Raw genomic sequence first — 13,517 nt, forward strand, 5'->3', positions numbered from 1 at the left:
ACCGATTATAACTGAATTCAACCAACCTGAAAAACAAAGTTTTACTGACACAAATGTCAGTAGATATAACCTGATTTCTGCAGCTAGGTAAAATTAATTAATTAGTTTGATATGATATTTTTTAGTTTTATATGATGAAAGTCCTTTTCCACATTGATGTAAATACATTCACAAAATATGAATTACCCTTACTTAATTTAAATGAACACATTTTTACACACAACCTAATTTAATTCTAAGTAAATAAGTTTAGTTGGGTTAACACTATTTAGTTGGTTTACGTCAAATTAAATTACTCTTGTATGTTTAACTTAACTTTATTACATCATTCATTACAATTTTGGTTATATTTTATAACCAATTTGCTGAGCCTTAATTTTCAACCAAGTAGTGTCTCATCACTACATACAATGAAAAAATAAGATAAGACTGGTCAGTACTGATGGCATTGAGTGCCCACAGCATAAGCACTACTCTTCAGCACAATGGTAACCACAAAATTCAATAACTCTAAAAGTCCAACATAACTGAACATTAAACATTAACATAAACTACCAAAATGTTTCCCTTTACTGAAAAACACATAAAATAACACTCAATCCCTAAATTGACTCTCCTAATGCAGTCCCTTGTAAAGCATACTGGAACTACAGATCCATGCCCAGTTAATGTCACACAGTTAATGTCAATTATTCATGTAGTTTAAACACAAATTAATAAGTAAACATCACTTTTGAATATATTAGGTGGACTGAACACAATTAGCCTAAATTAAGTTAAATTGTGTTACTTTAGCTCATTTTAATGAATTAACCTGAACATTTTTTTGAGTGTATATTTGTTTTACAATTGCGATTACAATGCAACATAATGTGGATAATAACCTCAAATCACAATTTCTCACTGAAGCAGAATTCGCAGATCAGCAAGAAGCAGCCGAACACAACCCTTTTCTTCTTCTTTGTCCTTCACTGCAGATGTCCTGTATAGTGGACACAAGCTGTCGTATAGTGTGCATGTGTCAAATGTGTCCATCCTGAGCTTTATTGGAAATTGTATATTGGGCCAATGTAACTCAATTAAGTGAAAACAGCATTCCCTTGTTTTATGTTACATAAACCCAAATGAATTAGGTTACAACAACAAAATTTGAATTTAAAGGTCAAAATATAGAAATCATAAAGCAACATGTTCACTTTTTACAGTGAACATCAATGTATATGTTACCGACAAAGTGTGAAATCCCGGTATTGTATAGAATGCCTAGGCAATGTATAGAATTCCTGATGTTTTTTGCAAAAAATACATGACCTAATTCTATTACCTAGGCATTCTATAGAATGCCGGATTACACACTTTGCCGGTAAAATATATACTTCACTTCCTCTTACATCTCTTCCTTTCAGAAGATGTTACTTTGTGCACTTTGCATCACTACATGAACTTAACATTCACTTTTCCTTCCTGCCAAATGCCCACAGTTTTGCAAGAATGAGCAATGGCGCAACACTGATTCATGACGCAGTATCTTTTCAGTACACGTTGCCACACATTCTTTCAATATGACAACAACCAACCACTCTTCTGAAATTGTGAAATGCAACATCAAATAAACACCTAAACATCCGTGAATTGAGGCTGTGTGTCATAAACTCCAGCAATTCAAGTGCTTTCACAGTACTTTTGTTGGGAAAAAAAGCAACCAGTTGGGAAAGACCTCCCATACTTGTATGACTTTCTTCAGTGGAACACAAAAGCAGATGTTTAGCAAAATGTTCAGGCTGCTATTTTCTATATAATGGAAAAATATGATTAATATTTTTTTTTCCCACAAGGGAAGATTGGGAAAAGTCCGGTCAACTATTCCTGCAAAAACTATAAGTGCAATTACAATCCTCTTAAATTAGATCCGGAAATAATATGAAACATCTGGTACACATTAATGTGTTTCTATTTGCAAAAAGCAAACTGTCAGCTATAGGTTGGACCACATAATGGCCAAGTAGCCATCAGTAATACGGCCGCATATACTATGTAAATATACCCACTCATTATAGTCAACAATCAAAGAGTCATGATATTGATTTTTTGTCCATTATGCGCTGACATAATCTCTGTAAAGCTAAATAATTTATGCGTTTCGACCAAGGAAGCTGTATACTGATAAAGTATTATGACCAAAGGGAAGTGGGAAGAGCAAACATACTTAAATTCCCCACAAATCATTTTGCCCTAATGAACCGATACAGATAAGTGCAGCAATTTGTGAAACATTCTAATGCAGCTTTCATTTATGGTAATACATGCCACACAAATCGGATTTGGTTTTCAAATCCCAATTAACGGTCCGTATCATTTCGTAAGAAATGCAATCTGATCGTTTTACTCAGATGTTGTGTAGTCAATATCCAGTGTTTCTTGGTAATTATGTAAGCATCAACACAATGCCAAAAGACTTATAACAACTAACACTTGAGAAAAATAAGTAGTTGTATTGAATGTGCACTTGTACATCAAATCTTAAAAGTGTATATTTAAAACCCTGTACTTGCAGATATTATAATATTACTGAAATAAAAGGCCATTTAAGTGTACTTAAAGAGAGTACAATTTTATGACAGTATCTTAAAACACTTAAGTATGCTTTTAAAAAGTAAATGTATAACATGCAATTAAGTGTCTAAAAACATTACATTAATACGCACCTAAGTATATTCTATTACAGTATAGTATTTCCATAGTAAGTACTCTTTTTAATAGTATGCTAAAGTGTACTTTTCACAATAGCTGTAGTGTGTAAAGAGTGGACAAACAACTGTATGTTCTGCTGGAAATTGTCACGACACACATGAGGGAGACAGTAGATCCAAGTGCAGTGAGATATTTATTGGGTAATCCGTGAAGCGTAATCCAGTCCAGGCAAGTGTCAAATACCATACAAGCAATCTAAACGAGAACAAGGAACAAGCAGGAACAAACCAAGAAGTGTGAGACATAACAAGGACTCCGTAACAAACACTAACACAGACAGGGCATATATACACACAGAACTAACAAGGTGATGGGAACCAGCTGAGTGCAATAATCAGATAAGTGACAGAACAGAATGCTGGGAAATGTAGTCTAATGTGAATGACACCGTGAGAACGAGGACCTCTAGTGAACCCCAGGGAAACACAACCAGACACTGTGACAGAACCTCCCCTCTACGGAGCGGCTACCAGACGCTCCATGACAGCAAACAAGACAACACAAGAGTCCAAGAGGAAGGTGGAACGTGAAAAATCCAAGGGAGGGATGGGAGGGCCAGGACCATGCAGGGGAACAGGAACAGGGGGTGATGGCTTAGCCGGCGGCCAGGACGAAGCAGACAGCTCATCGGGCGGAGACAACTCAAAGCAGACGACCACTCGGGCGGCCACGGCGGTGAAGACCCCTCGGGCGGCCACGGCGGTGAACTTCCCTCGGGCGGCCAGGGCGGAGACTTTCCCTCGGGCGGCCAGGGCGGAGACTTTCCCTCGGGCGGCCAGGGCGGAGACTTTCCCTCGGGCGGCCAGGGCGGAGACTTTCCCTCGGGCGGCCAGGGCGGAGACTTTCCCTCGGGCGGCCAGGGCGGAGACTTTCCCTCGGGCGGCCAGGGCGGAGACTTTCCCTCGGGCGGCCAGGGCGGAGACTTTCCCTCGGGCGGCCAGGGCGGAGAACTTCCCTCGGGCGGCCAGGGCGGAGACTTTCCCTCGGGCGGCCAGGGCGGAGACTCTCCCTCGGGCGGCCAGGGCGGAGACTCTCCCTCGGGCGGCCAGGGCGGAGACGACCCCTCGGGCGGCCAGGGCGGAGACGACCCCTCGGGCGGCCATGGCACCGGAACAGACACCACCGGCTCAGGAACAGACACCACCGGCTCAGGCACTGGAACTGGCACCACCGACTCAGAAACAGGAACTGGCACCACCGACTCAGAAACAGGAACTGGCACCACCGACTCAGAAACAGGAACTGGCACCACCGACTCAGAAACAGGAACTGGCACCACCGACTCAGAAACAGGAACTGGCACCACCGACTCAGAAACAGGAACTGGCACCACCGACTCAGAAACAGGAACTGGAACTGGCACCACCGGAACTGGCACTGGAACTGGCACCAACGGCTCAGGCACTGGAACTGGCACCACCGGAACTGGCACCACCGGAACTGGCACTGGAACTGGCACCACCGGCTCCGGCACTGGAACTGGCACCACCGGCTCCGGCACTGGAACTGGCACTGGAACTGGCACCACCGGCTCAGGAACTGGCACCAACGGCTCAGGCACTGGAACTGGCACCACCGGCTCAGGCACTGGAACTGGCACCACCGGCTCGGGAACAGACACAGGCTCGAAGGTGGCCATCTTGTCAGGGGACACAGACTCGGCAGGCGTGACGTGAACAGGCTCGGCGGCGGCCATCTTGAACCTCCTCCAAGCATGTAACACCGTCAATGAGTAGAAAAGGAAGACTACCTTCTTGACCGTGGCAGGAGAGATGACGGGTAGTTCGGGGATGGTCTCTGGGATAACAGCGGACTGCACTGGGACGGCTTCTGAAACAACCGCATGCTGTACAGGGACGGCCTCCAAAACGACCGCACGCTGCACTGGGACGGCTTCTGAAACAACCGCATGCTGTACAGGGACGGCCTCTGAAATGACCGCATGCTGCACAGGGACGGCCTCCAAAATGACCGCACGCTGCACAGGGACGGCCTCTGAAATGACCGCATGCTGCACAGGGACGACAACCGGGGCATTGGGGAGATAAGAGGCCCTTCTCCTCCTCCGTCCTTGATGGCGAGGTGCAGCCTCAGTACTAGACGAGACCAGCGGCGAGGACTTTGAACTGGACAGGACCAGCGGTGAGGACCTTGAGCTGGACGAAACCAGCAGTGAGGATCTTGTGCTGGACGGAACCAGCGGCGAGGATCTTGTACTAGACCAGTCCGGCGGCTCCGGATCAGAAGAATGGCAAGGTGGAGGACGGTGTCGTGGAACTTGTCGACCACCTCCTCCCCTGCAACCTCCCCGAGTTCCGGAGAACTTCGCCAGACGAGTCCCCAGAAACGACTCACCATTTCTGATGGACGAGTTCGCTGAAGCCTTAGCCGCTGCTGCTTCCTCAGTCTGCTGAGCCCATAAGGCAAAACATTGAAAAATGTTTAGTCGAGGCGCTTCCTCCCCGACCTGCGAACCTCCTCTCTGTGGTCCCCTTCCTTCCCCATACACAGGAGAAGGGTTACGGAATCCCGAACTGCTGGATCTATTCATTGTGACGGAGTCCTTCTGTCACGACACACATGAGGGAGACAGTAGATCCAAGTGCAGTGAGATATTTATTGGGTAATCCGTGAAGCGTAATCCAGTCCAGGCAAGTGTCAAATACCATACAAGCAATCTAAACGAGAACAAGGAACAAGCAGGAACAAACCAAGAAGTGTGAGACATAACAAGGACTCCGTAACAAACACTAACACAGACAGGGCATATATACACACAGAACTAACAAGGTGATGGGAACCAGCTGAGTGCAATAATCAGATAAGTGACAGAACAGAATGCTGGGAAATGTAGTCTAATGTGAATGACACCGTGAGAACGAGGACCTCTAGTGAACCCCAGGGAAACACAACCAGACACTGTGACAGAAATATTCTTTAATGAGATTTCACTGCTATGCTGAACAATTTATGTTTAGCAAGTGTAATTTGTATACAAAATGATTGGAATGCGTGAACACATAAATATTATTCAAGGACAAGGCTGTCTGTAGATGTTGGAACTGACACAAAGGACGGCTAACTAACACTTCTGTTGGTCCCCAGTCGAGCGTGCCATGGCCATTGCACAGTTTCCTGCTATTGAAATGAGATGCTTTGCGTTCCTGAGACATGCGTTTCGTCTAGTAGCTGTGCACAAATGCGAGTCTTGTTTTTATGTGTTCAGTGCAATGGTTTTGTTGGAGGTCTTGCGTGCAGCAGACAATGACATGTCTGTTTTTCACCGAAAATGTCTCGATGACCTTGGGGGTGTTTGTTTTAAAGGAGCCCCATGGGGAAAACAGAACAATGGCCATAAAACATCTTACATGTTTCACATGGGCAGCACAGGCTTTCTGAGCTATATATTCGTGTCAGTTTGCTGGGTATTTTTGCTTCTTAATAAAATCTCTAGCACTAACATTGCTGATGTTTGCTTTGGTAACGTTATGTCACGCATACATAATGCATTAGACATGATTATACATGTCAGCATGTCACAATGTCAAATCTCAGCCTCAAATGCCACACCAGCAAAGCATTTGCTGACCAGGCTAGAACTTACCATAGCGTCAGGTTACGTCATTTAGGGAGTGTGTTTACTTATTCTTTTTTTAATCTGTACAAAGAAAAGCGAAACGTTTGAAATATCACAATGTTTGCAAGGAGGGCAACATCAAATTTTGAGTTTTTTTTGTTTTTTTGCCTGTTTTATCAACCAGTCTAAACACATATTTCACATACAGCATATTACATAAGTAAAGTAATACCTCCCATTATATCTCACAATCTCTCTGTTTTGAAGTATTATTTATGTCCTTCAATCCAAGCGTGCTATCAGCATTGATTTTTCCTTAAAATAAACAAACAATGATTTTTTTTTTTTTTTCTGTGACATTAAATTGTCATATTAGTAGAGTGCAACAGGTTTGGCAGTAAAACTCCCTTTCACCTTTTCTATGGAGAAATTGATTTATAACAATAAAATAGAATAACTTTGAATATTCTTCACCATCTACACTGTAAAAAAAAGTTGCTGCCTTAAATTAAGTACAATCAACTTGGATGTTTATGTAATTTCAACTCAAATTTTTATTTAAGTTGTATAAACATAAAGTTTAAAATAAGCTATTTTGATGAGTTAAAGCAATGTAAAAACATATGTTGTTATAACTTATAGATCATATACTTGTTTACAGTGTATATATGAATGATATGAATGACTTCAAATATATTGCATTTAATACTTATAATAAATCAATATTTAATTTTATAATGTGCTGCAGTTTTTTATTTTATTATTATTTTCTGTATTTTCATGGTTATTCATGGTCATTGAGGACTTTAAAATCCCTGTGGAGAAAATGAATGAGAAAATACTTCCAGAATTACGGTCCCTCTGTTATTTAATCAAAGGCTGATTCCTCACAGTATTGCTTAATACATTGCATGCGTGTTGTTGTTGCAAGATGGTGCAATGTGTCATGGGGTGTGGTTTACAATCCAGAACGCCTTGCCGAACCCAAACATAACGTCTTTAAAACTATGCTCTATTTTCTAAACTGAAGGATGGTTTGCTGAGTTAGCTGGTTGCACTTCCGCTTATTTTAGCTTTGCTATAGTTTGGAAACGCACAGAAATGCAGTTTCTATGTTCATGCAATAAAATCACAAGTGAGAACTCTAATATTAAAAGTCCCCCTGTGGTGAAAATCAAGCTTTTAATATTGTTTATATGTCTATGTGGTGTTTTTAATATGCTTTAAGACAAACCATGTGCAAATTCACAAGTCAGCACCATTGCTGAGTATTTTCTCCTTAAAATTGAAGTGAACCAAAGACAGTCTTAACAACACGGTTTGAAATCGCTGGTGTTTCTGACATCACAAACGACCTTGTAACTAATTACGTCAACGAGTGGATCTCTGAGCTGGTGCGAGTGAGTGGAGGCGGGGCTAATTTGCATATTCATAGAACCGTGTATACTAAATGAGGCAAGGGTGTAGAGTTAAATTCAAGCTATTTTAATGCACAAATATTTTCATTTTGGTGACTAATTCCTTAAATTAGTTTTAAGGAATAAAATTATTGACTACAGGGGGACTTTAAAAATTTTCTACAAGTCTTTTGCTTCAAAAATAAAATAAAATAAAACACAAGGAGCTCTGTAATACTTGGAGAAAGCTATCGGTTAGCCTTCCCATTCACCTCAGTGGCACTTGATCCAAGCACATGATGTCATGTGACTAAAGATGCTAGAACCGCATGACAACATTGATTGGATAATGACATACCCTGATCTTAAGGTAGCAGAAAAGGACAATATACCTCCATGGCTCTGGTAAAACATCTAATATGTGATATAAGCTAGCAAATATATGTGTTATACATAATCTCAGAAATATAGTCAGAATAAATGGATAATCTAAATGACTGTCTGAACTGTCAATGCTCGTTGCAATCAGATGGTGTAATTAAGGCATCTACCAGCAGGGGCTAACTGGACCGTGCTAAAGTTAAACTGTGACTGCCTAGCAATCTCACATGTGTCTCCTAAGAAGAGCTCATAAACTCAGAGCTCTTTGTCAAGATACAAAAGTCAGAGATTTCAATATGAACAAATTCATTCAAAGCCCCACTAACTGAGCTATTCTATCCACATTTTATAGCTCCAGATTTCAACAAAACAGTTGATACTTACAAAACACACATATGATAACTTAAATAATCCTTTAAAGCATAACCTCTCATTATAATTTTCCTATGGGTAAGTTTTAATATTATAGAATACAATAACAAATTAAAAGTTGTCAAAAGAGACAGTTTGCACCTTGCACATGGTATAATAATAATTTCTTCTCAGTCAGAGGAGGAGGGATCTATCCAGGAGGTAGGAGGAGCCGTGGCTAGTCAGATACGTTAGTCATGATAACACTGGCTTGTGAAGTTCTCCACAGCACAGCTGCCTCTCTCCCGCCTCTTCAATGCACACAGCACAGAACTGCCCCTGGGGCCACTGCTGACGGAGACACCAAGACAGAGCTGTGAGGAAGGGGGTGGGACAACAGACCCTCGCTGAAGCAAGTCGGACTCGCTCATTTGCACAGTCACACACTCAGGGAGTGCTGCATGCAGTCTACAGGTGCTCCACAATCACTGGACCATATGTGGGACTGAGAACAAAGAGGGCAAATTGAAAGGATACTACAAGACAAATCTGGGAACAACAACTATTTTTGAATGCTTTAATTAGTATGTTGGAAAAAGACATCTGCTTTTTCTCAATGGGAATATGCTAAGAGTGGATTCTAACAGGACTACTCCCTTTGGCTGATTGTGGATGGTATTGCTCAAGTGAAACCAGAGGAAAGAACTGTGTGAATTGAAACTTTGAAGTGAGTAACTTCTAAGCTTGGGGCAACAATCTTGTGGGGTGGCTGGGTAAAGGGGGAGGGGAAGAGGTAGTTGGGGTCTGGCTCCAGTCTCTGGGGTGAAATGCCTTCAACATGAGGCTTTGTTGGAGAATGCCACAGAGAAGTGTTTGATCGCTTCAGTTTTCAACTGCCAGCAGAAAAAAAAAAAAAAACACATTAAAGAGATCTATGTGCCCTTGAAGGCAAGACCATTTTGTGGTTGGAAGAAATCTGTCTGCTGCGCATGCTTTGTTTTGCCCTGTTGAATTGTGGATTGAGGGAAATCCTCTTATTGTGTAGTCTCGCCTAACTGCCACCCCATAGTGTGCCTTTGTTTCTCATTGAGATGTACAACACGACTGTTCAGATGGAGAGTTTGACCCAGAAATGGGCTGGCAACTGGGACAATATTTCTCTGCAGCTAATAAACAATAGTTGCCCGAAGAATGACAGCTTCAAATATCCACTCTACAGTATAGTGTTTAGCATTGTCTTCATGGTGGGACTCATCACCAATGTTGCAGCCATGTACATTTTCACTTGTTCACTGAAACTGAGCAATGAGACCACAACGTATATGATGAACCTTGTGGTGTCGGACTTGTTATTTGTGCTCACGCTCCCTTTGAGGGTTTTTTACTTCATCCAGCAGAACTGGCCATTTGGCAGTCTGCTCTGCCAACTCTCTGTTTCACTCTTTTACACCAACATGTACGGGAGCATCCTCTTCCTAACGTGCATCAGTGTGGACCGCTTCCTCGCCATCGTTCACCCCTTCCGTTCGAGGGGGCTCCGGACCAAACGCAATGCTAAAATCGTGTGCGTCGCCGTTTGGATTCTGGTGCTTTCTGGAAGTCTTCCGACAGGCTTCATGCTGAATAGTACAAACAAGCAAAATAACTCAATATCCTGCTTTGAGAACTTCTCCTCAAAACAGTGGAAGAGCCATCTCTCGAAGGTGGTGATCTTCATCGAGACCGTGGGGTTCCTTATCCCCTTGATACTGAACGTGGTTTGCTCCGCTATGGTGCTCCAAACCTTGAGGAGGCCGCAGACTGTCAGTCGAGGAGGGAAGCTGAACAAGACAAAGATCCTGAGGATGATCATCGTCCACCTCTCCATCTTCTGCTTTTGTTTCATCCCCTACAATGTCAACTTGGTTTTCTACTCACTGGTGCGGACCAAAACCTTGGAGGGCTGCGCGGTGGAATCGGTGGTTCGGACGATCTATCCCATCGCTCTGTGCATTGCTGTGTCCAACTGCTGTTTCGACCCCATCGTCTACTATTTCACCTCAGAGACAATTCAAAACTCCATTAAGAGGAAGTCTCAGGTGAACCATTCCATTGATGTCAAGTTCTCTGAGGCCTTGCAGTCGGAGACAAGTTCATCCCTTCAGTTCAGCCTGAGGTCCATAAAGAACAAGATGTTTCACAATGAATCCAATGTATGAGGACATATATATATATATATATATATATATATATATATATATATATATACATATATATTGGACAAATGGATACTTGCTCAACATCCTATCTTGCAACAAATCTCAAAGTCATTACATAAAGTGGATGTAAGTAAACAGAATGCGGATAAAGCACTCTGCGGTGGATGAAATGTGGCATGAAACATGTGGATTATGCCCTAATTGGGTTTGTTAATATCTCTCTGGGCAATAAGTAAACTATGTCCTTTTAGAGGGATTTACCTCCCTCTTAAAGTCATCCTTCAGCCCGGTACTGGGGGCCACACCTGTTCTCAGTGGATATCTATCCAAACATTTGGATTACTTAACTGTGGAGTAAGAATAATACAAGTATAGATCAACTGGAACTTGATTAAAGTAGACCAGAACTTCTAACTATATGTGAATGTACTTACATTTCAAGAATGGTAAGTGAATGTGGAAATAACATACTAGGATATAACCACTATTTAATTAAACCCACAAACGAAATGGAATGATACTATTTCATGCAATGCCACATGATAACACATTTACTGCCTGAAGTGTCATAGTATTAACAAGCTGAAAACTTTTGTTGGCACTTTATATAATACTGTATATTAACTTTGCACTGTTATTGATAATGTCATAACGCACTGTTTTTTCCTGTTACAAACTTCACTTGAAAATAAAGTTCTAAAATCATAGGTAGAAGTATTTATTTACAATAGATCATCATTGCTTCTCCCTCTGTAATGTCCATTCACAAATACAAGCCTGCAATATTGAAGTTGCAATGTTCCCTTTTTTCGGTTTAATCTTTAAATATTCAACAGTTACTATTTAAAGTCTTTACTATCTGTGTATACCATTGTAAATGTGTGTAATGCCACGCTGATATAAAATATGAAATTCTCTCTGTGTTTTTAGCCATCTCAATTGGCTGATATTGAAAAAGAACAGTCTTTTAGACTAAATGGAACATAAAAACATCAAAGTGTCAGTAACTGAATAGTGAAACATAATCATCTTGATACGAGATGCATGCCGCAACACCAGTTTTTCCAAAATTCATTTTTTCTTTGTTTTTAAGAAAATGTAATCTGCTACAGACATAACTGAGCCGGGGTTTTGGATAAGTAAGGTTGAGAAATGTTTATAACTGCGTAATTTGTGGCATGACAGATTTGGCAGGAACTGTCAACACACCCAATCCTGTCCAACATCCTCCCTTCTAAACGTGCCTGTAAAAGCAATAAGGTGTTGCTGTATCTGTAAAGATGCGTCAGTCAAAAAGGGAGATCCAGAGCTTTTAAGCTCTTGGCACAAGTGATAGATTAGATCACCCTCACTCATTGTGTCTCTGTCAAGCAATCAAAGAAAAATGGGAAATGAAAAAGACCGAAACTCTGATGAGAAGTACTGACTTCATGTTTACGTCAAATCTGCTTCCACTTATTCATGCAAATCTCCCTAGTTTTAGTGTTTTGAACCAGGGAACTTGACTGGATCCCAATTTGTTCATCGTCTCTCATAATGCACTTGTCCCTCACAAAATTCAGAATAGTGGTGCATTATGGATTTTTCAATTACAGATTATTCCAATATTACATTTGGCCTAAAATTTCAATACTTTTGTACATCCCTCTTTAAACCTTATGCAACTGTCTGATGATACATTTTCCAAATGGCTCAAACTGGTGAGTGGCAACAGATTCTTTAAAAACTGCTGTAAATGATGGTCCACCCATTTGCATTCTGTATTCAAGATTGTATGAGACAACTGGAAGTTTTGGACAGAAAGTTGAGTTCTTTTAAATGCATCTTTAAGTCATTATGTAATAAGTCAAAGCTAAATATGGAAGGTAAAAACATCCTCAATAAAGCATGTTAGTTCCCAAATATCAAACTGAAATCCTGTTTTTTTTTTCACTTCCTCAGTCGCCTCTTTTGTCAGCATGCATGTCACGAAAACAGTGTACGGGTCACTTTTAACCTCATCATTTAAAATAAAAAAATGTATTATGTTCTTCATAAAGAAAAATAATAATAAAATAAATAAATAAATATATATTTATTTATTTATTTATATATATTTTTTTGCATTGCGACATAATTTTCATGCATGCAAAACAAGCTCATTACCATTGTAATACATCTGTTTTTTTGTTTTTTTTTAATTGACGTACATTACAGTGCAAAACAATCCTTAAACTTAATATGCAAAGCAAAATACATTAAAAAAAAGCAAAGCAGCTGTTGTGAGATCCATCCATTTGATTGTTTGTATGGATGTGCACCTCTTGATTTTGCAGTAATTTTTTTCTTCTAAGCAGCTTGTTATGCCCCTGGCGCTATGAAAGTGGAGCGGTGTGGTTTTGATAAACATCGGCTTATGTCTCCTAACTTCAAACATGCATTACACGTCCATTATTTTCTCCGCTGCTCAGCCCTGCACAAACACAGCATCCGAAACCCAGCACGCCACCTCAAGCTCCACTTCAAAGCTTCAAAAACTTCAACACAGGCTTGTTTACTTTTTCGCCACCTTTGACTGGTTCATTTCCTGATGATGTGAGAAGGAGGGGAGCATGGTCCCAAGATGGTTAACTAGATTAAGACTAAAGCTATTATTTAGTCTGCTTAGTCCATCTGTTAGATTTTGTTCTGTCTGGATTTTAATATGTTGATAGAAATGTTTATCTTGCATTAAAGAAGCAGTTCATTAAGTAAATTTACTTTTGTCATTTAGTCAAAAAATAACTAAATTTATTTAGTCAAATAATATATATTATTATTATTATTATTATTATTATTATAAGTACCGGTCAAAAGTTTGGAAAGTTAATATTTTGAATGTTT

At 40.7% G+C, this 13,517-nt stretch overlaps 1 protein-coding gene across 1 annotated transcript; it reads left to right on the plus strand.

The window, feature by feature from the left end:
* Positions 1-8,717: 8,717 nt before the first annotated feature.
* lpar6a (lysophosphatidic acid receptor 6a) lies at positions 8,718-12,564 on the plus strand. The gene has a single exon (XM_084126093.1). It carries the CDS (start codon positions 9,549-9,551, stop codon positions 10,653-10,655), a length of 1,107 nt encoding a protein of 368 aa, XP_083982219.1. The 5' UTR covers positions 8,718-9,548; the 3' UTR covers positions 10,656-12,564.
* Positions 12,565-13,517: the final 953 nt, after the last annotated feature.

Source organism: Abramis brama, assembly GCF_963993115.1.
Source record: "Abramis brama genome assembly, chromosome: 10".
NCBI classification, from domain to species: domain Eukaryota; kingdom Metazoa; phylum Chordata; class Actinopteri; order Cypriniformes; family Leuciscidae; genus Abramis; species Abramis brama.